This window comes from Malaya genurostris, chromosome 3 (genome assembly GCF_030247185.1).
Source record: "Malaya genurostris strain Urasoe2022 chromosome 3, Malgen_1.1, whole genome shotgun sequence".
Lineage (NCBI taxonomy): Eukaryota > Metazoa > Arthropoda > Insecta > Diptera > Culicidae > Malaya > Malaya genurostris.
Genome location: NC_080572.1, coordinates 62852092 through 62879112, shown reverse-complemented (window position 1 = coordinate 62879112; position 27021 = coordinate 62852092). Strand labels below are relative to the sequence as shown.

At 39.2% G+C, this 27021-nt stretch overlaps 2 protein-coding genes across 10 annotated transcripts in view; both read right to left on the bottom strand.

The window, feature by feature from the left end:
* Positions 1–3169: 3169 nt before the first annotated feature.
* Positions 3170–6475, bottom strand: LOC131437374 (zinc finger protein 7-like). Its single transcript, XM_058606658.1, has 3 exons — positions 6234–6475; positions 6030–6147; positions 3170–5068 (listed from the first exon to the last, which is right to left on the bottom strand). The coding sequence occupies exons 1-3, from the start codon at positions 6269–6271 to the stop codon at positions 3404–3406; spliced, it is 1821 nt and encodes a 606-aa protein (XP_058462641.1). The 5' UTR covers positions 6272–6475; the 3' UTR covers positions 3170–3403.
* A 7700-nt stretch (positions 6476–14175) lies between these two features.
* The window catches only part of LOC131438714 (serine/threonine-protein kinase WNK1-like), a 77718-nt gene continuing 64872 nt past the window's right edge, over positions 14176–27021 (bottom strand). For all 9 annotated transcript variants that reach the window (XM_058608914.1, XM_058608913.1, XM_058608919.1 and 6 more), the window contains 4 exons: positions 19271–21225; positions 19051–19198; positions 18106–18991; positions 14176–15964 (listed from right to left, as the gene is read on the bottom strand). In XM_058608914.1, coding sequence (XP_058464897.1) covers positions 15477–15964; positions 18106–18991; positions 19051–19198; positions 19271–21225 — 3477 coding nt within the window. In that variant the 3' untranslated portion in view covers positions 14176–15476. The remainder of the gene's footprint in view (positions 15965–18105; positions 18992–19050; positions 19199–19270; positions 21226–27021) is intronic.

Here is a 27021-nt window from a genome sequence, read left to right as displayed (position 1 = left end):
AAATACTTAGGTTTAACGTATGACAAAAAACTCACTTTCAAGGATCACATTGGAGGAATCCAGGCAAAGTGTAATAAATATATTAAATGTTTATATCCTCTTATAAACAGAAATTCTAAGCTCTGTCTAAAAAACAAATTGTTAATTAATAAACAAATTTCAGACCAGCCATGCTTTATGCAGTACCAATTTGGTCAAGTTGTTGTTCCACCAGGAAGAAAACGCTTCAAAGGATTCAGAATAAAATTCTGAAAATGATTTTGAAGCGTCCTCCCTGGTTTAGTACAAATGAGGTACACAGACTCACAAATATAGAACCATTAGATGTAATGTCACATAATATTATAAGCAAATTCCGACAAAAATCGATGCAATCTTCAATTGAATCGATTCGCTCTCTGTATTAGTTAGTAAGTTAGTATATAAGTTCCCTTTCCCCATTACACAATACAAGTAGGTTTAGAATTTTCCCTATACAAAAATCTCAGAATTGCGGAAGCAAATGATGTCCTCATGGTAATAACCAAATCATATATATATAATAGGGCTGAAAAGTCACCACTTGTGGCTGAACACCCAATTTAAATCTTAATAATTTAATTTTAACTCATATTCCAATAAATAGTTATTTAATAAAAAAAAAGATGTGTTCCACATCAAAAATTCTTTTGATATCTTCCAGACGAAAGCGCTAAGGCTCTGTAACTTGAAATCATAATTACTTAGAAGAGTGCTTTATTCGAACAGTTCTTCAACAAGTTGGTTAAGGATCAAGAGTAAACCAGGTTAACTTGTGAATGAAGCGAGCTATGAATGATAGAGTATTAAATTTACCACCAGACGAAAGAGAAAACTTATTAGCCCTTCTAAAAAAAACGCGTGATTTTATTTGGTACGTATATCATAGATCTATGTATTCATATATGCAGCGCAACCAGTTAACAAAGTAGCTTGAACGATTGAGTTTCAAACAATCTTTATTAACAATAATTTATTCTCAAATGAATGTTAGGCCTGATTTTTTGGATGAAATATTAGTTTTGATAAATTTTCTCCAACGCTTGATGGAAAATTGCTTACATTTTATGCATGTAGATTTAAATTCTCTAATAAAACAGTGAGCAACACTGCTTCAATGCATTGGTATTAGATTGCGCTACACAAAATAAACAAAACTATATTTTTTCTGTTATAAAAGCAGTTTTCCGGAAAAATAAATAGTTTTACGACAACATTCCAAATCCGTTGCCGCGTGTTAAATTAAAGGTTCCTATTTTGCGGGTTTACTTATAGAAGGTACGTAAATATTTATATCGCAATAATTTCTACAAGAATAAATCCATATAGGAATGTGTTTTTTGCTAATCAAATGTGTTAGTGGAAGTAAGCTGAAACTGAAATAATTTTACTGGAGCAGTTTTAAGGAAAACGGAAGAGTTTTAGACTAAGATTTTCGCTTTCCTTGAATTGCAATTTCCAGCAGAACTGAGAACTGATTGGTTCATTTTTCAACCATTTGGAAGATTTGTTGATTAAAATCGGGAAAAGAAGTACTGGAATTTGTTTTTACGCATACATTGTTGACATTACTCGTACGCTTGCAAAGAGTCTTGCTCCTTAAGGATATACAAAATGAAAACTGGGACATTGTAAAATGAAAGCGCGAATCTTGTACTAATTATATTTTGCGGATAACTCAGCGAAAATTGTGATGTTACCGCTATCACTTTTTCACTTCGGCCATTAAAAAAATATCCCAGAGAAAATAAAGCGAAAAATGTGCGATGCATCAGCTATAGTGACGAGAATGCTCAAAGTGATCGTATCTATTTTTACCTTACCCTTTCCTTACCCCAATATATTAAATTGTGATGACAGATCTCTCTCTAACTGGAGGTTTTTGTATATGAGATTCATTTGGGATGATTAAGATTGCAATAACCCTAAATTGTTGACTATAATTTTAAAGTGGTCTTCTGAACGGGTTCGTTGAGTAAATACTGGTAAATTATGTATGCCATCGTTTCAAAATCCTAGATACTTTCTTCCGATTTATCAACATCTCTTGAAAACTCTTATAAAATGAGTATACCATAGAACCGTGACTTAAGTTGTTGTGTTTGTTTAGACAAAAAATGAAGGGTGGTTTTAATTAGAGTTAGTTGAGAACTGTTTCACCAGAAGCGCAATGACAAAAACATTCTATATCATCAAGTTTTAAAGATATAACAGAATAAATTTTCTATCGCAAAATTGTGAGCCCACTAGCGTTATTTGATGAGTAACTTTATACTAGTACATTGACATAAAACAAACCCTGTCAGCTTGGAGCGAAATCTATTTTCAGTTCAGCAACGCCATCGCACGGCGTCTCATTCAACATGTCATGTCAATCGTATGGGTGCGTAGTGCTGCTATTTTGGCGCGTACGAATTTGACATTTCTCTCCCCTACTTCTATGTACGAGATCCGATGCGGACTCGCCTGAGGGCGCCATGCTCGCAAAAAAAAGGATGTTGCCAAAGATTTGTTTGGGAAATGTGAGAGCTGGATATTTTGTTAATATGATGTCTTTGCATAAAATCAATAGCTTATAGTTGGACTTGCCAAACAAAATTATAGAAATGATGTATCAATATTTAATTATTTTTCGTTGAAATCTACAGAAATAAGACGAAATCTGGAGATTTTTGCAAAAATAATGCTAAATCTTTAGATTTCATGTGATTCATTCGTAGATCAATGAATTAGTAAATAAAGAAAGGAAGGTTGCTTGTGCACATCAGCAAGTGAACCTTTTACGGTTTTATTTTATGTAGCGCTGGAAAGCGCCGAGATCTATTGCTTGCGAAAATTTTCCTGTTCTGTATGTTCTTATGGGACTGATTTTTGGATCAGTTAAAAAAAATGACGTGGCTTTCTTGGTATCGAACTGATTTGCACTCGGTGCGGTTCGTTAACGTCGTGCTTGTGATATTTTTAATGTCATCGTGATCGGTCTTGCCTCGTATACTACCCTGTAGTTTTTAAATTAAAAGACTACGTATACTTTAGAGCAATGTTGACTTCTGCAAATTATACCCAATTATTGGGAGGGCAAAAATGGAAACAATGAGATTTTAAGTAATAAAATAAAACGAAACGATGAGAATATCTTAAGATGGCTTCAATATTTCTCTGTTTATTCAGTAACAAATTGTACATATACATATATGAACAAGAATTAAAATGTTATACATCTAGCTGTTAGCTGCAAAAATAGTACGTATAAAAAACATTATTCTCTTGTATATAACTAAAATATATTGGACTTAGACTGAATGTTTCGATATTACACAATCTGATCGTACTTTTGATTAAGGTTTTGCTCTAGTTTACAGGTAATCCATTGTATTGTAGATGTTTAAACTAACATTACCGAGGGTATGCTCAATGGAAGTGGTCTGGCTGTACTGACCGGGGGTACATCGTGTTGATGTACCTTTTGGGGATGTTCTACCACGGTAGGTGTTGCTCCTATCGATTGTTGTTGTTGTTGATGGTGTGATGGATGAGTATGATTCGGTTCACCTGCATTCGGATTGGGAGCTGTTTGCGATATGTGGCTCGACGAATGCTCTTGTTGTGACGGTGGTGGTGGCGGCGGCGGTAGAGGATGATGGTGCGACGGCAATGGCTGATAACTTGTTTGTGGCGATGTTTGATGGTTTGGATGCGAGGAAATTTGATGAGAGGTTGAAAGCGAAACGGCATCGTAGTCCATTCGTTTGTGACAGTGTTTTTTCACGTGTACATGTAAGTTACTCGGTTGGGCAAAGCCTTTGCCACAATTTTTACAGACGTACGGTTTTAGTCCGGTGTGAGTGTTAATGTGGATTTTCAGTTGAAATGCAAGTGCAAACAGTGTATGACAGTAGGGACATTGAAATTTCTTCTCGGAATGAGTGCCCTCTCGTTTTACTCGTTCCTGCGAGTGGAGTTTGCTGTGTACGCTCAGGTTACTCGGATGAGCAAAACACTTGTCACACAGTTGACATTTGTAAGGCCTTTCACCAGTGTGTGTGTTTGTGTGTAACTTCAAATTGATGGCGGCCTTGAATCTAGCATCACAATATTGACATTGGAAACGGTATTCGGTTCGGTCTTGGTTAGGGCATCCCCCTTCTCGCGGTGGTCGGCCTCTGCTTCGTTTCACAAAACCGTCCGGTATAAGCATAGGTTGTGCCGGATTAATTGTTGAATGCTTCATATAATCTTCATGCTTTTGTTCGTGAGCATCGGGGGGTGGCTCATCATAACGTACCGAATGATGATCCACCTGTTCTAGTTTGATTTTTGGCTGGTTGCTCCAACCATTATAAATCTGCTCATGTTGGTAATCGCTCCCTCTGGAAGAATTTTCACCGTAAGTCAATATGGTTTCGGGTTCTTCAATCATTGGGCCAGAGTCAGAGCAGTCTATCGATCTTTGTGTTTTGATACCGTCAATAGAATTCTCGCCGTATTTCACGACAGGATGGTGATACTGGTCGTATTTTTGCTTGGGAGGGCGACCACGCTTCCTCCGAAAATCCGCAAACTCGAATTGCTGCACAACGGAATGCTGCACCGAATACTTTGTGTCCGGGGGAAAACCATCGGTTGTTGGTACAGTGGAAGCTGGTGGTGGACCCACACCGTACTGATTGGGATGGTTATGATCTCCAATGTTATAACTGAGCTGTTCCAATCTTCCTGCGGGAACGGTTTCTTGATGTTGTGTATGATGATTATGCTCAAATCGTCCATGTGCTTCCCGTTCATTCGAGTGCCCTTTCTCAGTAACGTTATATTCGGACGAATCGTCTACCGGTGCAGCTGCAGTATCGCCACTTGGCTGCGGTTCAATTAACTCCTGTTTGGGATTTTGACTAGCTGCTTCAGTGGGCTGTGGTTTCGGGAAATTATCAGCAATACGACGGATAATCTCATCGTTTTTAATACACTGCCAACGGAACTGATAGAACTCATCTAGACGCGCTTTACAAATGGTGCACAACGAGGACGGAATACCGGTCAATGGAGTTATCTAAAAAAAATTAAACAATTTCGATTACGGCAAATATTCAAAGCAATACTAGACATCATTTAGGGGTTTTTGGTAGCTCAAGGTTTGTGCTAAGCGCACATAACAATTTTCATTTGATTTACGTTTCGTCTTCGATTCATCATTGTATTAGCAGTTTATGTTTATTGGTTATAATTTATCTCACAATTAATTTATGTTTGAATGTAGTTTGAATGTGGTTAGATGAAACCTCGGTTGGAGAAGAGTAGTCGAGCGGAAAGATTGTTGAGAAGCACGGAAGTCAAAGAGATTCAATATCGCCATGGATTAGTTTAACACCCCTAGAGACACTTGCTGTATTTTCTTCGTCGCTCCAGTGATCGTTGGCCAATCGGATGACAACGGTCAGGATACGGTGGTGAAGAAATACACGAACCCAACTGCACACGTAGAACTTTGTCGCATAAATAAGAGCTCATTCATTTAACCAACATTCGTGAAGCGTCTAGTCCAGACAACTGCTGAATTGTCAATGTCACCTCACGGTTGAACATAAACTGCTATGCAGTCGTAAATGTGATTTGCGGTTTGAACTGGGAGGTAGCATTAATAGCTCAACATAAACTGCTAATGCACTGATGAGTCGAAGACGAATCGAAAAGCAAACAAAAAACAATGTTGACGTGTTTTGTTTTTTTTTTGTTTCATAATACAATTTTACGTATTTATCCTACTACAAATATGAAATCTAATTGCGAATAATAAAATAAAATAATAGAACTTGAATTTGTCTAGAGTATTTCTCAAAGGATAAACATCGAATGTAGAAAATGTTCATATACACTAGTTATTGAAGCTGTGGTATCAGTGAATAAATTATAATCGTACTTCCTCGACTCCGCCCTTCGTACTTGCACGTTTAAACTTACTAGTGTTTACCCCGTCTATCTCCGTCACCTTCTTTCCCAAGGACTTTCCTTACCTGCAACGTAGTACATTCGAAAATTTTCTGCAGCAGAAACTGATCACGTTGGTCATAGCAGATTGGCTCGGTAATCCCATTTGCCGATAAGCACAAGCGGCACATATTATTGCTGTTACTGCGAAAGACGGTGCCAGTTAAATCACAGTTTGGTTGAAAATGGTGACATGTCTTTTATATCTACAATTCAGAACTGAAACTTACGCCATGATTATTGCTTCTTTTAGAAGAATATTTTCCATTATCCAATGTAAAAGATTTTCCAAGACGTTCGTTCCGTTCGGCCAATATTTTGACCAACCAGCAGTTTGTTATTGTTTTCTTGCTGTTGCACTGGTTTTCCACCGAATCGCCGATAAATGTATTTATTGTTTTATTATTTCCCTCAAAGTAGAAACACATTCTGTTGAAGTTCACATATTTCTTTCTTTATGATTTTTTATATTTATTCAGATTTCATTTCAAATCGTTCCTCAGCAAATTTGTACATTGACATATATATGCTGTGGATTGAGTGATGAATGAAGTACTGAACACTTGAAATCATAGATGGCATGGGAGTCCACTGTGGGCTGAGCAGGGAGCCTCTTTTGTATATATATATATATATATATATATATATATATATATATATATATATATATATATATATATATATATATATATATATATATATATATATATATATATATATATATATATATATATATATATATATATATATATATATATATCATCTCAGCAGAAAACCATTAGTTAGAGTGAGATCTACTGTCTCTGTTCCATAGACTGTCTTTCGGTCTTTCAGATAAAAATAGGTGCAGCCGCTTTGAGTTTTCGCGTCGCCATAACACCAATATTGAACAAGTTCCCAACTATTTTCTCTTCAGTGTTGCTTCTTAGAACCAAAGCAAAGAGAGTGTGCCGGTTTTATCAAAATTCATTGATTGAAAGTCGAGTACTCGGAAATAATATGGCGACTCTACTAATGGGATGACTATTGGTACAATAACCCTATATAAATTATTATTCTTGTATTTCGAAAAACAGGGGTTTATTGTATTATTTAAACAATATTAATATATATATATATATATATATATATATATATATATATATATATATATATATATATATATATATATATATATATATATATATATATATATATATATATATATATATATATATATATTTAAATCCCCAAACCGTGGAGGAAGGAGAGACGAGTAGAAGAGGGAAGTAAGAGGAGTGTGCATAAGCGTTGACTGTTTCGATTACAAAGCTTGCTTCAGATAGAATTAGAACAAAGGCAATTGTCTGTATTTCAGTTATTTATTATTCAATTCAAGATCTTTTTTATACAAATGTAGCGTTTTCTTCATACTGTTAAGAAAAAATACGGATAAAATTATTCGTCACGGTTTCGAATGAATTCTTGAATTTTTCCTGCAACACGGCTCATTAGGCGGCGCACACCTTCTTCGTCCATCGTTTTAGCTATCTTATTCCACCAGGTCGTCATTTGATTGATGTCTTCGACAAGCTTTCCCTTTGCCTTGAGTCTCCTCTTCTTGATTGCCAGTATTCCTCAATAGGGCGGAACTGGGGGCAGTTGGGTGAGTTAAGGTTTTTCGGAACAAACTGGACCCCTTTCTCTGCATACCATTCTTAAACGACTTTGCTGTAATGACAGCTTGCCGAATCTGGCAAAAACATTACGGGATGGTCGTGAAATCGAATGAACGGCGAAATTCGTTTTTTGGAGACACTCTTCTTGGTATAGTTCCGATGTCATTGTCTTATTTGTAACGAAAACTTTCGTTTTTTACCACAGGTTCAAATGCCCTGGCAAATCATAATTTTTCTTGCAAATTTGTCGGCAACAACAAATTTAAATTTGGCTGGAACATCCCTCGAGCCGTTGCCAAGTAAAATTTTTGACCTGGAATTTGCCCGAAGTCAGCCTTGACATAGGTCTCATCGTCCACCAGAAGAACCCGTCGAACTGGGTCAGCACTTGCCTTTCTCATAATATTTATTTTCTCCTATATAGTAGATATTTTTGCAAAAAATATTTTATTAAAATCTGGCAGTCAGTTGATACCTAGAGATGACGAAAAATTGAGAGGAGGTAGAATTTTCGCAATCATTTTACAAAGATATAACATCTCAAAAACGACGTGTTTTGTGTGTGTAATGAAGTAGGCCAATAAATACGAGCTATTGAAAGTAAGGATTATGAAAATAAAAGCAAAATAATCTTTTTTAATTAAAATTTTTAATGTCCAAAATACCTCCCACATTTTAAGAAAAAATGCGTTTTCTTCATAAGACTTTTGATATTGTGTAAGGTGCCTGATTGTCAACATCAATGTTACAGAGCTCGATATTCGGTATTGGTCAAGGGGCTCTCTGAAGTCCTTATGAGGGCCGACGGTGTACTGAATGGCGCTGAGTCTTCCTTCTATCTGTATCCAGCTATCGATAAAATGATTTCTAGACGTTTATTTGTGCGGAAACAGGAAAAAGACGATTTAAACATCGGAGTCCAGCTGTTCTTATTTCACGTCGTACATTGCAATATCATATAGCGATATTTTTTAGCTTTTAAGTAGACAGATTGAAGAATTGCGCTTTGAGCAAATAGCTAAATTAGAGATGACTTTGTTCTATTGATAGTTAGAATAGCTTTACAATCAACCTGCATAATTGGAAATGGCAACTGGTATAGTTCAAATTATTTAAAAATCTTTTGTGCTGTGGTAACTTTATTTGTTATGGTGCAGGTGATTAAAATAAAATAATTATAAAGAACTACTTCTGAACCATCTGACATGAATTCACTATGGCTATTATCGTAGTAGTACTGTTTTATATGACTTTATTTAATAATGCTCCAACTATGTACTGCAATAAATGAGCGAAGTTTTTAGAAAATGTGTGGACACAAACCAGCAATATTTCAATCTAAACGAAATTCTCATAGACAACTAATTTTGTGATTAAAATTTGAAAATTTGACTCTATTTATCTATCACTAACATTGGTTAAAGACAGCTTCTATTAACAAGTTTCTTAGCCAAAAACTTAAGAGAAGTGTCAAAGTAAAACAATCCATTAAAAAGCTAAAAAGGATAGTCTTGATGAAACTGCTTGCAAATTGTATTGATGTTTTGCGCATGTGTTACGATATATACCCCTATTTAAATTTCTAAACCGATATGTAAAAATGTCGTAAACTCTTAGTGGCGAGTGTATTTATTCAGAATTGGTGCGCGTTTGAAGCGATTGTGCGTAATAATGTATTTTCGCGGAACATTGAAGTGAGTTTTGAATTTTGCACTCTAATTGTATATGTCAAATGATGTTTGTTGTATCCTCCAACCTTCCGGGGTACGCCGTCCGGTGTACTACTTGTATTCGGTTTTTGTTTTCCGAGTGCTCAAAGTTTTCAGTGAAAGAGTCAATTTCGCGAAGTCGAATGAAGAAAACAGCGATTCAGAAAAAAAAATTTCAAAAAGAAGTTTTGGTTTCGTTTATGTCTTTTTCTCCAATACAACATCGTGTTTATACCTGCCAATATAGAAAAGACAATCGCGACTGAATTTTTTTTCGGCAGTAATGTGCCATCTAGTGGCTAGTAGTCATTACGGTGTTAACGTTTTTTCGGAGAAAGTGCGCCATATAGCTGCAAATTGCAGAAGTCAATTCAACGACTTTATGTTGGTTGAAAACAGCGTTTTATTTCTCTAATTCAACCAAAAAATTAGTTGAATGGAAATGAAGTGTGCCTTATAGCTAAGAAATGACAGCACGTTTAATTGGTGAATTCAACTAAAAAATAGCCATTTCAACAAATATTTTATTATTATTTAGGGAATGAGAGTTAAAAAATCTGATATAGCAAAAGTAAGATCGCCAAAATGCTGATTTCGGTCTACCAGTGGCAAGTTTTATTTCTCGTCAGCTCAACTGGATTATTCTTATGCACATTTAGAAGAGCTCTATCTTGTATGGAACATAAAATCTATTATTTCGTACCCAATATAGCAGCAATACATTGTTGAATGTAAATATCACACTCATTGCTTCTCGTGTATATTAAATTTATGAACAGTACAGACCAATTCAGTATCAGATTACGGCTACCCGTTCGATTTAATAATTGATTAGTTCGTCGAATAGATAAACCACAGACTAACAGACAGGATCAAATTAGATTCTTCAATCATTTTAACGGTCATTCCGAATATTCCTTTAGTTGGGACAGTACACGCATATGTCATGATGTCGCCACGTTACCCTGTCAAAAACATCCTGTCTGTCATCTAGACTGTGTTTATTTTTTTCATTTACCAACAGAATTGCCATTCATACAGAATTACCTGTAATGTATTGATTTGTATACGTCCATGCGAATTTCATGCAGGATACAGATTTAATACATATTGCCTAAACTATATACATAATTGTGCTACTTCTCATCCTCCAACGCAATACAAAATCGAACCCGTTTTGTTACAATATTTACTTGCTTCTGGTCTACCGCCACTTAATTTCGGATGAAAATTACCAACACAATAAAAAATAATCTAGATGAGTCACGTTGAGAAAAATGAATGGTTACCTTCCAACATCGCTAAAAAAGTTAAATATATTATCAACGTAATCCACTAATTTATTGTGATGATTCATTTTCAAATATTATGATGAAATCTGGCATCCCTGCAAGCATCTGATCGGTGTAGACAAACGAGGGGAAACCAACTAGTAAAAAAAACTTTCACATAACACAAGAGGTGTACCGATAGTAAATAGTTCGCGCAGTACAATATAGGTGGAACTAGTGCATCACGTAAAATTATTTTTATAAGAATTTACTCATACTGTCATGTCTGTTAGTCTGTGGATAAACTATAATATTTTATCCGAACTCTACATCATACTCGAGGATAATTTATCACTTTTTGCAAATCGGTACAATAAACTACTGAGGTTTGTAAATTCTGGAAAATGGTACACTGTGTTTACTAACGTGTTTATATATAACCATTTTTTTGTCGTTTTCGCTAAACACAGTTTGAGAAAATTGACATTTATTCATATAGTAACGTCACTTAACTGTTTATTCGGTATGTTGTAAAATCGGGCCTGATCATAATAGAAATAGTCAATAAGATTACCCGAAACGTCGATTTATCGTTTTCTAAACAATACGAGAAAATGGAACGGAACAATAATTTATCCTCGAAATACTATGTTTGTGGACGTAAATATATGGTTAGGATTTATTCGGGAAGCTATAAGCAGCAGTGCGGTAAAATTTCATTTTCAATCGAATAATATAAGATGAAAATGAAATTTATGGCCACTGACCGTCAGCATATCCCTTCTTATTCATTTGACTTTTGCTGCCATTTTCAAGTGAAGCTCCCAGAAATCATCGTCAGTTGAATAATCGTACCTAGTCATTTGAAGTTTTGCTTGCTCAGTTTCAAGTGCCAAGTAGTCTAGCTGCTTCATTGTTTTCGCTCTTGGTAGCAAGCAATTTCGAACGAATAGAATTATAAATGGAGTAAAGTGTTAAAAATGAAAACTTAAGGAGGAAACAATTAATTTATGTGTATTCTGTGATTGATATTTCAGCTATCTGATTAGTCTTTCATCTATTATCTTGAACCAATTCGAATGTTTACATGCACCTCACTTGAAGGCCGCTCTCACACTATTGAAAGAGATATTTTGTTACTTCAAGAGATCAACTGACGGTGGTTAAACTGAGCCTCGATTGAAGAGAAACGAGTGATGAACTGAATGCTGCTCGTTCGAGCCGTCAGCAAACATTGTGTGTGTCAGAGTGAAGTTTACTGCAGTGAAGATATCGTCAATGTGTTCCACATTCAGTTTCAATTGAATTGAATGAAGTTTTAATGCACTGATAAGCAGATATGTCCATCTCCTCTGTGTGACGAAAAGCAAGCAAAATTTCTCCCCTCGCATTGACAACTTCAACGAGAGCTCTTCTCTTTCACATATATACACCACTGTTGTATAAAGTGTGCACGCATCATGAGTGCGTTTGTTTATTTCCTTTTACGTCCTCCACTGAATCGCACCAAAGTGATAGAGCATTAGCTAATAAATTCTCTGAGGTGGATGCAGATACTTTCACAGAAGTGTACACGCCGGTGAGCACTCTGGTGTATGGTTTACGTAGAAGAAGCGTGGGGCACGCAAAATTAGCAAAATAAAACAATTTATTGTTAAATTTTCAGCTTTCATTGCAAATTTTTCATAGCAAGGCCAGATCTACTCTCTATTAACTGAAGTTCACACGAGTGTTCGTTCAACATCACGCGTCAGTGATCACTTGGGTGTATTTAGGCGAGAGCACGTGAGAGCGATTCGTGCGAAGCGAATTCGTGCGAATTCTCTCGCACCAGCTTCTTTCAACACAAGCACGCACTCAAAGTCCTGTCTGTCTGGACACTGAGAAGAAGTGCGCTTTCCTCTTTGTGTGGAGCGGAGCAAATGTATCCGCAGTGTATAATTGAAACCTACGCCCTGGTGTATCACTCTAGTGAAATGCCATCTCTGGCTATAAGTTAACTTAATTTACTTATATCAAGTAAAAAGAGCATTTTGAAAAGAAGGCGAAAATACAGATAATCCATATATGCTCTGGCCAAAATATATTTTCATCATGGGCCAAAATATAATCGGGATGGCGAAAATAAACAAAAACCATGATATTTGGAATCGATAATTACAAACACAGTCTCGATAGTATTATTTCACAACATGCTTCATATCGTAGAAAAGATGTGTATTAGTAATCTTTGTTTGAAATTTGACCATATTGTATTGAATTAATACACTAATTTCACAATATTGTGCAACTGCTTTCAAAAGTGGGCCAAAATGCCTAAATGTTACCCTATTACAGCAGAAATTCACCGAAATAATCCAATTTAAAAAAGTTTAGAATAGAGCTCTGAAGATTTCTATTGCATAATACTACTACATTGATATACTACATTTAAAAGCAAATTGAACACGAAAAAAATTGATTGAAAGGTGCACACACACATACAGACATTTTCCGATCTCGTCGAGTTGACTCGAACGGTATATAACACTATGGGTCTCCGAGGCTCCGTTCGAAAGTCGGTTTTCCAGCAATTCTACTACCTTTCTATAGAGAAAGGCAAAAATGATACCGTGAAAATTATGACTTTTGTGAGATTTCAGATGGGACACTGGCTGTGAGCAACCTGAACGTGTACGGAGTATTGTATTGTAACCGGATTACCGTTTATGTTGTGTTTCACTACATTCAGAGTATTGTAGTGAGCAGAACAATTTCTAGACCTTTTTTGCGGTCTCGCCTTCACGAAACATTTCCGAGCAACGCCGAGTAATTCAGCTAGTACCGTATAATCAAACTGTCAGAATGAGACCTGCTATTTCTGTTCAAATTTGTTCATTCGATTCAATTATTTAAATTACTGTTATCGAAGTATTTCACATTTTTCATACTAATTTTGCGTTTATATAACTTCTTACTGTCAATCACTATATTACTTGACAATTGACATTACTACTGGTACAATTACCCCAAATAATAGAATCGGAATATAGCTATGCACATTACACGTGCTGAGCATATATTTTAAGGGTATTTCTTGTACAATTTATAATTTAACATGAGTTGTTGAAAAAGAGGTACGCGCAGATTGGATTCATTTTAGTTTTGAACTTCGCACGTATTAGGTGCGTGTTTGCTCAAAGCTTTCAGCGGATTTCGCTTTTGATTATTTCCGTGACAACACTGAACACCGACAAATGGTTGTTTGTGATGGAGTCCCTGTAGCAAGTCAAGGCTTTTTTCTTTAAAAAAACAATTATATATTAACACACGAAATTGTTTCGAATCCATTGTTTGGAAAAATAAAGACTAGCGTCACTAAAATCACTGTAACTCGTGAACCAAGCATCAGAATGTTATGAAATTTAGATAGTTATCTTTTGAATGTTGTCACTCACGAAAAATACTACAGGAAACCAACATGTTAATGTTGATATCAAACATAGGTAGAATGAAGGACATTTCGGATGGGCGACATCACCAAACAAAACACGATTTTTGCTGCTTCTGCATTTTTCCTGTTTTAGTAGATATTTAATATCTTAATTATTTTTCAATTCATTAAATATAGAATAGAATATATAATACAATAAAGTAATGCGAACCCTGTCAAATCTGGGTTGTTCTGATGAAATTTCCCTTGACCTCTCCTCACTGTCTTTGCGAATTCATCTTCGTTCATGTGCATAATCCATTTGAACTAACCACACATCCATCCGTAAAGCAGTCCGTGTTCGTCTCTCTCGTTCATCACAATTATAACCAAACTCATTTTTTTTTTCTTATATGCATTATCAAATCTCTTCAATTGAACACATCCCCCCTTACTGTAGGTTCCACGTCCCCAGTTATCAATGCCCTAGATTTTTGTCTTTGAAAAGTGTATTTTTTCATTTCCTAGCGCTTTGGCGGCTTAGAGAAAAAGGATTGACACACAGCAACAAGCACATATTAAGTTACAACATAATATGGTGGGAAAACACTTGATTCATTTTCCAGCGGAATGAGAAAACCACAAGCAGAATCGGACTACATTCATTTTGATATATTTTCCTCATAATGAACCAGTCGCGTTCAACTCCTATCATTTCTATCATTGGCCAGTTTTCTTTGCCTATCTGTATGGATATTTCGTCTAGAAAATAAAGCGCCTATCAATTACTATACTTAGTTATTCGAATATAAAATATACGCGATTGTTTTCCCTCTTTTCACAATGTTCTTCTTTCGGCCGTGTATCTTTCAATCCAATGCGTTACAAGTAAATAACCTTTCTTCTTCTAGGGACAAACATTTCTATGTTTATATATTGAGAAAAAAAACCGTCCAGCAGAATTCTTATTTTTTTTTTATTTTGGCGAGCCAAAAATCTAAACTTATTGGGTCTTCTAATGTCGTCAGGTTGGGCGAGAGGGCCTAACTAAAAGTTCAGAAGATGTATACTGTGCGGAACAGTAGCAAGACAGAAATCGTAACGATAAATTTTAAACTGGAATGCCATCGTCACGTGTTCCACACAATGTGAAGAGTAGTTTTATTTTTTGGGTTGAAAAATTGAACATTCCATTATATAACAGTGTAGGAAATTAAATGATTTTTTTTTGGTTTAGAATTAGCATGTAGCATTTTACGATCGCCGATAGGAACTGCCAAAAAATGGTAGCTTTATATAAAACCAGTTTTACTAGCAGTAAATTCCTCTAGCAAGATAAACACTCTATAGTCAGACTACTACAATATATGTATAGATCTAATTTACTGTAACTTTACCTAGTGTCGTGGCAGCACATCAGCCTCTACTTGGTTGTTTCATTCACGATCGTAAGCGTTGGATCGGTGTCGATATCGGGTCCACTGCCGCCGCTGCCACCAGTGCTGTTGCTATAGTTGCTGTAGGAAGCAGTAGTGATCGTCGCCGGATCGAAGCCTCGACTTACGGTCAACGTAGGCGATGTGATGTCCGGGATGACGTGCATCGATACCGGAACCTGTGGCTGTTGTGCTTGCACCGGCTGTGCAGCTTGTACGGCGGCAGCTTGGACCGGGGGAGGTTTCATTTCATCTTTCTGTTGTTTGAGAAACTTTTCCAACTCGAGGAAGTGTCGCAGCTTGAGTTCTTCGTGCTCGATGTTCTGCCGCTGGAGCAGCAACTGCAGCTGCTGCCGTGCACTGGGCATCAGTTGCATTGTACGCAGATGTGTTTGAATAGCGACTAGGTTCTGCCCGATATCTTCACTGCTGAAGGAGTCCAGCGCATTTTGTTCCGAGTAAATGGCGGCGGCGTCTGCAAAAGAGAAGGGATTAGGCTTGCTTGCAAAGGAAGTCGTTGTAGATGTTGTTGTTTATTAGCGGCTTTAACCACGTAGGTGCAACCAAGCGGTTTCCTTAGTCTAGTAAGTTTAGCATTCTACCAAGGAATTCCTCTAGTAGCTCGCACAAAATCTAACTGGGCAAGACTCTTCCTATGATGCAAGGCATTCGGTAATTTACTTATTTGATTGTACCCGTAAAATCTAGTCACTATACCCGCTTCGTAGCGGTACCAATTTGTAGATTTGAGGGTACGATATGTGACAAATCAATTGAGCATCACTAATATCGAGTCTTTCGAAATCGATTCATACATCATTGGAAAATTTTGGCGCATTAAAAATACGTAATCGTAATTATCGGTTACGTAACATATAAAATTACATCTGTCGAACCGGAAATGTTCACCATAACCATTCCAAACTAGATCAATTGTAACTTTTAAATGAGCCTAAAATTTAGCCCATGAAAAATGTGGAACTTGTCGGTTACGTAACTTATATCATTATATCTCCGGAAGTCGAAGTGACAGCCATTTGAACTTTGAACTAAGTCGATCGTTACAATGGCTAAATCTCATGAATTGAAACTCGAATGGCATTACCATCTACCATATTCGCTCGATTTAGTCCCCAACGATTATTTTTCGTTCTCAAAAGAAGCATGCTGGAATCAAATTTGCATCGATAGATGGGATTATCGCTGAAGCGTTGTATGAGGCTTAGGAGAAATCCTGATATGAAAGTTGTGTAGAAATGTTGAAATGCCGTTGGAACAACTGTATCTCTTTTCAGGATAAATACATCGATGAAAAATATCGAAATTAATAAATAAGTATTGTTTTTTTCTCAGACCAGGGACTATTTAACCGACGTGTTACACGTACAATCAGATAACAAATCGGGTATGAACCAATTAACCGAAATTTTGTCGGAACTAAGAGTCTAACACCTCTTATCTTCCAGATCTCGCAAAAGATGGACGATTACCAGCGTTGACTATGTGTCTACATGCTTCATCAATTCAGAGCCTTTACACACAATGACATAGTGAGCATTTACATCACTCCCAATTATAAGTAGTAAACCACGGCAGCAGTATGATACAACTTTTTTGATGACATCCCTCGGTGAGTATGCCGAACAACAGACATACTTCCTGGCTATGACTTCAATAGTCAGTCTAATTGGGACAGTAAAAAATATCGCGAGTTGTGAGAGCACTTTTTGCAAGTATGCATGCTCGAGGCATTTCACGTGTATTTGTCATACCACACTTGTTGAAAGCAGTGTAGACTGGATTCAATAATTTTCCAACATAAAAGTTCTCTTTATGGGAATATGGTCTTTGAATAAAAACTGTAGAAGTTTTACCTTCTTGCAGTAGTCGAGATAGATTCATAGTTACTGTACGTTTATGCTGAAGATTGATTTGGACTAGGCTAACAATGACCAATCACAGTATTGTACATTTTATTTCCAGCACTTTTTATACAAATACTACATGACACCAAGTATATTGGCTTCTTGGGATATTTGACATTCAAATCCTACGAAGAATCGAGACGATGTCAACTAGAGATGGGCAAACCGTTCGCGAACGGTTCAAATGATTGATCAATAGTACTTTGCTAAAGAACGGCATTTCTCTGATAAAAGTGCGACATTACGAATCCTCATTCGAGTGACCTTTTTCTTTGTTATTTTGCTCACTAAACCTAAGCTCTCGTGTAGTCTTTGCATAAACATACAATTATTGAACTTTCTTGTTCTGAACGGTTATTTCAAAATGAACGGTTTTGCCCATCACTTCATTAATCCTTACAATGGTCCTGTCAAGTTTTGGCCTGTTTGGCAAGCTGTCACTACATAGGAGAAGTGCTACACTGGCTGAACGGTTTTTTTTTCAAATGAACGGTTCTGCCCATCACTAATGTCAACTGGGCCCAAGCTTCAACAGTAAGGTCAGAGCCCAAAATATTTCGTTCGCGACTGTATTGTTTAAGCTCCTTCAGCCATTGAGACAACGACACGGAAATACACCTCGACATGGGTGTTTCTATTTTATGGGCTTTTTCGACATACAACGGAATAAAATCAAAAAAAAAATACTCACTGCTAACATTCTGCACCGAAACCAATTGCTGAGAAATTGGCATCGAAGCAGCGGGTACCATCTGTTGCCCCATTGGTTGCGGTTGCTGGGAGATTTGTTGTTGTTGCTGTTGCTGCTGCTGCTGCTGCAGTACTTGCATTTGAAGCTGCTGCTGCTGTTGTTGTTGTTGTTGTTGCTGCTGTTGTACAGGCTGCTGATGATACGGTTGCTGCTGCTGTTGAATAGCTTGCATGTGTTGTTGCTGGATTATAGGCTGTTGAAAAATTTGCTGTTGTTGAATAGGAACTACTGGAATCATTGGCTGCTGGTGCTGTTGTTGTTGCTGCTGAGGAATCGGCATCATTTGTTGTTGCGGTTGGGGTTGATGTTGTATTTGCTGTTGTTGCATTTGCTGGTGTTGCTGCTGCTGAAATTGTTGAAGTTGCTGCTGCTGCTGTTGTTGTTGTTGTTGTTGTTGTTGTTGTTGTTGTTGTTGCAAAGCTGTTGCAAATGTTGGTTGAACGCTGTCCGTATTTGGAGTTTTCGGAATCACTAAGTTCAGTTTGGCTTCCAGATCATTGGTTGTTGGTACTTCGCAGAATTGCTGTTGTGGTTGTTGATGTAGAGCTTGGGGCTGTGCGAGGAATGCCTGGCAGGACTTTTCGTCTGTCGGGGATGAGTTGTTGGCTTTCTGTTGCTGGTTGAAGTTGTGCTGAGTATCATTCTGATTAATAAGCAACGGCAGCTGTGCTGGTTGTTGTCTTTGCGGTTGTGACTGATCAGTTTTGGGAGATTCTTGCACGGTTTGCACTTGAAAGCGAGACACCTTCCGAACCATTGGCTTAGCTTCATTCGGAAACTTTATTTCCGCATGTTCCACCAACGGACTGGACACAGCAGAGTTATGCTACAAAACAGAATTTGCATAAATGTTTGAAATTCTTAACCGAAAAAACTGTTACTTACCTGTGTGTGGGCATGCTGCTGTTCCAATGCAACCAACTGCGGTGGCTTGGGGTGCTGCGACGGTTGCTGTACTACCGGCTCGTTAATTTGAGCGGACGTCAGTTGAGCTAACTTTTGGTGTAAATCTGCGAGCGAGTTATTGGCGGAACTGAAAGAAGAGCAAAGAAAAACCGAGAGTGGAATCAGCTGTGAAAGCACATGAAATTTACTATCAATCTACCTATCGATACGATCGACGCTACCCTGGTTGGACAGTCGTTTCTCTTGATCGCGCAGATTAGGAGTACTAGCATCGCTTTCGGCTGCACTCACTGCTGCAACAGAGTTGGGCATCGAACAATGCGGAGTTTGTGACTGCGGTTGCTGTTGGATTGGTTGTGCCTCGACTGGTTGCACATTCATATCCGTTGACGTTCGCCGCGAGTTGTACAGCGAGATATCCTGCGAAGCGGGCAATGTGTGTAACAAATGTTGCTGTGGCGGCTGCTGTGGCGGCTGCTGTGGCTGCGTTTGTTGTTCGATCGGCACTATGCTCCCATCAATAACGCACTCTTGGGGGATCTCCGACTGGGATTCGGCTACGCAACTATCCTGGGCCTGATAAAACTGTTGCTGGACGAGGTAATCATTGAGCAGCTCTTGCTGCTGGATCGGTTGCTGTTGCTGTGATTGCTGTAGCGAGTGTGCTGACGAGCTGGACAGACTAGCGGAGGAAGTTTTGCTCGTTATCACGTGCACGTGAGTTATACTTTCGAGACCAATTTTCAACTGTTCGAGTGTTTCTGGCATACGACTAGGCAAAGAATCACGTGATGTATGATCGATTGAGACCTGAGTGGACATAGACGACGGCTGAGATTGTTGCTGTTGCATCTGTTGGACTTGTTGCTGTTGGAGAACTGCCTGTTGGTATTGCTGTTGCTGAGCCAATTGATGTTGGTACATTTGCTGCTGTTGCTGGAGTTCATATTCAGCAGCTACAAGCTCTGATACCATCTGTGACTGTTGTTGCTGCTGTTGTTGAAACTGCAACTGTAGCTGAAACTGTTGGAGGGCATGCAGATCCATATCCTGTTGTGCCTGTTGCTCCAGAGCTAATCTCTGCTGGTACAAATCTATTTGTTGTTGATGTTGTGAAAGTATTTGTTGCTGAAGAATTTCATTCGATGCCTGTGCAAAGATTTGTTCTGTTGTGGACTCTGTCGGAACGTGCTGTGGTTCAGCATTGAACGCAGGCTCCACGGCAGTAGCCGTTGATTCATTTGGTGCCCGCGGTGTTGATGATTCTACAACTGCCTGTTTGGTATCATCATTTGGCAAAACAACCGGCGTGACGGAAAAACGCGACATTTTACGTTCTCGAGCCTGTTGTGTCACATTCTCTGCACTCGGAGAATCAACTGGGCCATTGCTAACCGTTGCATTATTAGTGGTAGTGATTGGAGTAGTAGTTGTTGTAGCAGTGGGAGTACTAGTAGTAGTAGTAGTAGTAGTAGTAGTAATAGTAGACACAGATACTTGTTTGCTAACTACTGGTTGACTAGAAGAAATTTCAGTATTACTGTTAGTAGTAGTGATAGCGGTTTTACTATGCTCGTCGTTATTTGCTAATGGCACTGTAATAATACACTGATCTGTTATATCTACCCCGGGCTCTTGGGTTCCCGTTGGGACTGCACCTGAATCCTGTTCCAGCTCGCTATATACAAATTGTTGCTGCATCTGGCTGCCCGATGTGATCGTATTTTCCGGTGTATTCTCATGCGAATTATAATCCGTACTAATGGTACTGGTTTTTCTCGAGTTCTCGTCACAGCTGCTGTTATTATCATTCATCCCGTCATCCATCAGCACGTGGGTAACGGTTGTCATTTCTCCGTTTCCTCCTCCTAGCTCTCCAATCGTTACAATGTCCTTCAGATCACCCTTCGAACCGTGATCTTCCGTAGTACCGTTGCCAGTGGCACTGCTGCCACTGTCCATCGATACCGTTTTCTGTAGGTCACCATTGGTGCCGGAAGCGGAAACAACTCCCGGTTGCTGCTGGGACAATGGCGAAGACGACGCCGATGAATTGGTAGTACTAGACACGGCTGTTGCAAGCGCCTGTCGATCGATGATGGTTGGATCGAACATATGCGAGAAGTTTGAAGCCGTGGTAGATGTTTCATCGCGCTGAGATAAGAAGTTATGAAATTAATGATTTTTTACTACTAGTACAATCAGGAGCTGAAATGTAAACCAGATTACACAATACAACAAAATAAAGTTTCAAGCAAATGTGTTCAGCAGTTGACAACGTGCGCGTAAAAATGCTAGCAGAAGAAACTACATCTCGGCTAAATTAGATTGAAATGTTTGTAAGAATTAAAAACCATTGCAGCTAATATTTCAGAAAATTTGGCATTCGGAAGCATACTAAAATTAAAAATTCAGGGAACTATTCCAAAATGTCACATATTTCAGTAGTAGATAACTAAACAGAAGCACGAATCACGTGTGTTTGAAATAATACGATGTTGGAGCCAGACTTCACTTTAGTGACACCTACACGAGACAATAATAAAGACTGTACCAGAAAGTATGGACGCAACCAAAAACCACTGCCATTTCACAATGGTTCAGAAACTGTCAATTTTTATGGTCGCGTCCTGTTGTTTACACTCTTCTCTAACCACTTGTGCAGTCATTAGTTTGTTTCGAAATGCGTGGACTTTCAGCAGAAAAATTGTGTACAAATGGTGCACAGAACGCGGACTGTCACTGAGAAAGATAGCAAAAATGGAAGGAGTAAGTGAAAAAGCCGTGCGTAATGCAATCAGGAAGTTCGGTGAGGATAACACCTTTGAGGATAAACCGAAAACGGGTCGAAAAAGGTCCTGCTAACCCTCAGTTCGATAAACGTAAACTGAAGGCGTTCGAGCAAAAGAAGGAGGTTTCAGTTCGGGATGTGGCCAAAAAAGTGGGCACTTCGAAGTCAAATGTTCTTCGTGCTAAAGAACGTTTGAATCTTCGAACCTATAAGAAGCAGAAACAACCAAAACGTAGTCCGAAACAAGAAGCATCGGCAAGCCGAGGGTTCGAAAGCTGTACAATACGATTCTTGCTGGAAATTTGAACTGCATTAGTCATGGACGACGAAACCTACGTAAAACTGGATTACAAATCCTTGCCGGAACCACAATATTATACGGTGCGAGAAGGGCAAGTGTTAAACCAGTCCGAGACATCGATTGAAGTCGAAAAATTTGGTAAGAAAACTATGGTCTGGCAAGCAATTTGTAGCTGCGGTAAGATTTCGAAACCCTTCATCACCACTGCTTCAATAAACAGCGAAATATACATCAAGGAATGTTAACAAAAACGACTTCCACCCATGATTCGAAGCCACAATGATCCTGTTGTCTTCTGGCCAGATCTTGCTTCTTGCCACTACTCGAAATCAACGGTAGAATGGTCTACTACCAAAAATGTCACTTTCGTCCCAAAAGACATGAATCCACCAGCTTGCCCACAACTTCGACCAATTGAGGACTTTTGAGCATTAACGAAGGCACATCTTAGGAAACATGTCTCGACAGCCGAAACCATTTAACAGTTCGAAAAAGATTGGAAAAAAGTGTCAAAACTTATCGTCAAGAAGTCTGTACGGAATTTAATGAGGAACGTTTGCAAAAAGGTGCGCCAGCCAGTCTACAATGGCTAAGTAGCAAATGTTGAGAATAATATTCTGTTGTTGTAGTCTAATATTATCAGCATATCGAAAAAGTTTGTATATCTAACACTCGTGAATTTACAGCGAAATCAAAGTGCGTCCATACTTTCAGGGACAGTCTTTATTGTCAATCATTAATAAATACTCAATTTGATCGATCCATCTTGCCCACTGCGCGCCTCTTCTTCTTATACTGGTCGGATCATTATCGGGGATCATTTTAACCGGGTTGTTCTCCGACATTCTAACAACATGCCAGGCCCACCGTAACCGCCCAACCTTGACCGTTTGGACGAGGGTTGGTCCTCCCAGCAACTGGTGTAGTTCATGGTTCATTCGCCTTCTCCACGTACCGTCTTCCATCCGCACTCCGCCAAAGATGGTTCGTAACACCTTCCGTTCAAAAACACCCAGTTCAAAAACCCGCAAGCATTGTCCAGGACTCGTGCCCGTGGAGGATAGCCAGTCTAGTCAGCGTTTTGAAGATAGTTAAGATCGTACGAAGGCGAATTTTGTTCGATCGAAGCGTCCTGGGCGGCCCAAAGTAAGCACGATTTCCCAACAGGATGCATCTCTGAATTTCTCTGCTGGTGTCATTATCGGCAGTCACCAGTGAACCCAAGTATACCAGTTCGTCGACCATTTCAATTCCATCACCGCCAATCAGAACTCGTAATGGGTGGCTGACATTATCTTCTCTCGAGCCCCTGCCTTTCATGTACTTTGTCTTTGGCACATTGATGTCCTTATCCGATCCGCTTGGCCTCAGCTTTTAGTCCGATGTATGCTGGACGGACTTTCTGAATAACGTCCCACTCGTGTCTATCCTCGCTCTTCTTATCACACCCTCCAAAGCCATGTTGAATAGCAGACACGAAAGGCCATCACACTTTGCCGTAACCCTCTGCGAGTTTCGAAGGGACTCGAGTTTATCCCCGATACTCGAACAACGCACATCACTCGATCCATCGTAACCTTGACCAATCGTATCAGTTTGTCCGGGAATCCGTAGTCGTGCATGATTTTCCATAGCTGTTCTCGATCGATTGTGTCGTAGGCTGATTTGAAATCGATAAATAGGTGATGTGTGGGCTCATTGTATTCGCGGCACTTTTGCAAAACCTGGCGGATGACGAACACTTGGTCCGTGGTAGCGCGTTCGCCCATAAATCCTGCATGATATTGTCCCACGAATTCGTTTACAATCGGCGAAAGTCGACGGCATAAGATTTGGGAGAGTACCTTGTAGGCGGCGTTCAGCAGAGTTATGGCGCGGTAATTGCAGCAATCCAGCTTGTCGCCCTTTTTGTAGATTCCTTCCATCCATTCCTCCGGTAAAATCTCATCCTCCCAGATCTTGGTAACGACCAGAGATGCCAGAGTTGCAGATTTGTCTGCAAATCTTCAGATTTCGTACATAGTGACAGTTTTTGGTGTGCAGACTTTTGAACGACCCAGTGCAGTGCTTACCACCGTGTTTCAGTAGCTCGCTTGGTAGTTGGTCAACGCCAGCGGCCTTATTATGTTTCAACCGGCTTACCTCCTCCTCGACTTCTTGGAGGTCTGGAACCGGCAGTCTATCATCCTCCGCACGCGTTCCCTAGTTCGTTACCGCGCCACCACTTTCGTATTCCACCACATCGTCATTAAGGTGCTCGTCGAAATACTGCCGCCACCTTTCGATCACCTCACAGTCGTTCGTGAGAAGATTCCCGTTGGTGTTCTTGCACATATCAGCCTGTGGCACATGGCCTCTGCGCGAACGGTTCACCTTCTCGTAGAACTTCCTTGTGTCATTAGCTTCGCGATCTCGGTTTTCTTATTGGCGCTTTTTTATACGGGATACCGAATTGAATCTGTTCCGCGCCTGTCTGTATCACTCCTAGTTTGCTCTCGTCCGGTGTTGCAGCTTGTTCGCCCAAGCTGCATTCTTCTCGGCCACCAACTGTTCACATGCGTCGTCGAACCAGTCGTTTCTTACGTTCGGAGCCGCCGTACCTAGCGTTGCTGATGCAGTGCTACCTATGGCAGAACGGATGTCTCTCCAGCCATCTTCAAGAGTAGCTGCGCCAAGTTGCTCTTCCGTTGGTAGTGCCACTGCCAACTGCTGCCCGTAATCTTGAGCTACTCCAGCATCCCGGAGCCGATCGATGTTAAACCGCGACGTTCGGTTTCGACGTTTGGTAGCCACCGTCGAAAGTTTTGAGCGCATGCATACAGCAACCAAGTAGTGGTCCGAATCTATATTCACATTACGGTAGGTGCGAACATTGTTGATGTCTGAGAAAAATCAAAACTTCGAACGTCGATCAAAACGTGGTCAATTTGGTTTTCGGTCTGTTGATTAGGTGATCTCCAGGTAGCTTTGTGGATATCCTTGCGGGGAAAGAAGGTGCTTCTGACTACCATTCCTCGGGAGGCTGCAAAATTAACACATCGTTGGCCATTGTTATTCGATGCGGCATGTTCGGCTCGGTTACCGGTCGGTACATTGCCTTCCTTCCTACCTGGGCATTCATGTTACCGATGACAATTTTTACGTCTCTGCGTGGGCAGCCGTTATATGCTTATTCCAGCTGCACGTAGAACGCTTTTTTCTCGTCATCGGGTCTCCCTTTGTGTGGACAGTGCACTGTAATTGAAAAAAACGGCCTTTAATGCTCAGCTTACACATTTTAGCGTTAATCGGCTGCCACCCAGTCACTCGTTGACTCATCTTGCCCAGCACTATAGAGCCAGTTCTCAGCTCGTTCGTTGTGCCACAGATTTGGTAGAAGGTAGCCGCTCGATGTCCGCTTTTCCACACCTTCTGTCCCTTCCAACAAAGCTCCTGCAGCGCTACGACGTCGAAGTTGCGAGGATTTTGTTCATCGCAGCTGAAATCTAGCGACTTGCAGTTCCATGTTCCAGGTTTCCAATCGTAGTCCTTATTTCGTTGCGTGGGTCTATCCCGATTGTTCCGGATCGTTTTATCTCCTGTATTAATCGCAATAAATATTTAACGTATGGCTTATTAGGCCTACGCCAACCACCTGGCTTGCTATGTTCAACGTCCCAACTAGCACTAGGACGATCCCGTTGGTGGGGTTGCCACCTTGGATTTAGCTGGACGGGATATAGCATTTCATACTCAGCCGCTGAATACCAGAACAGACGCTGTTTGAAGCCGCTCCTAACATGGAGTACAGATGCTCCGACATCCTCCTAAGAGTGTACGTGTTTGAATTTGTTTTTATTCGTACCAAACCGCTCTTTTTTTGGTGAACTTTGTTTTTGAGAAAACACAACAAACATCAGACTTTATCACAATTTATTCAAGAGCTACAGTAGGACACAAAAGTATTTAGTTGATGATATTTCGCTGGCATTCCTTCTATCGATAAAGGAGTGCACAGAAGTCTAACGACGAAATTTGTTAAAACAAACTCATATAAACAGTTTTTAGTATTAAAAGTTGTGAAACAAGTGGTAAGCTTTGTGAAAAAAAATCAAATGTCTTAAAACAGATGGCTCATAAGTGTTTTTATAAGTTTTTTCCTTTCTCATATAGAAAGGCTGTGAATTCACCGTGAAAACCGACTTTTAAACGGAGGCCCGGAAGGCCGAGTGTCATATACCATTCGACTCAGTTCGTCGAGATCACAAAATGTCACTAAAGTCACTCAATTTTCTCAAAGATGGGTGAATCGATTTTCACAAACTCAGATTTAAATGAAAGTTGTTATATTAGTCCCATAGACTGCCACTAAATTTTATCCCGATGCAACTTCCGGCTCCAGACTTTCAGGGTGATATGCACCAGAAAAAGGAAAAAAATAATCACACGCGTTTCTCAGAGATGGCTAAACCGATATTCAAAAACGTAGGTTTAAATGAAAGGTCTTATGGTCACATACAATTTTCCTGAATTTCATTTGGATCCGACTTCCGGCTCCGAAATTACAGCGTGATATGTGCAAATCTATTAGAAAATGTGCACTCAATTTTCTTGGAAATTTCTTAGTCGATTTTTACAAACTAAGATGCAAAGAAAAGATCTTAAAATTCTTTAAAAAATCCTCTAAAAGATGATCCAGATCCGACTACCGGTTCCTGTATTACAGCGCGATAAGTGAGAAATTTTCAATTTCATGAAAAGCAAATTTTTATAAAAATTACTGGTAAATCTAGTTGACAGACCTTCTAGTTAGTGGATATAAAAATCTACTTTGGGACATCGGTACGTGCTGGCACCGAAGAAAAAACGCGCCTAATCC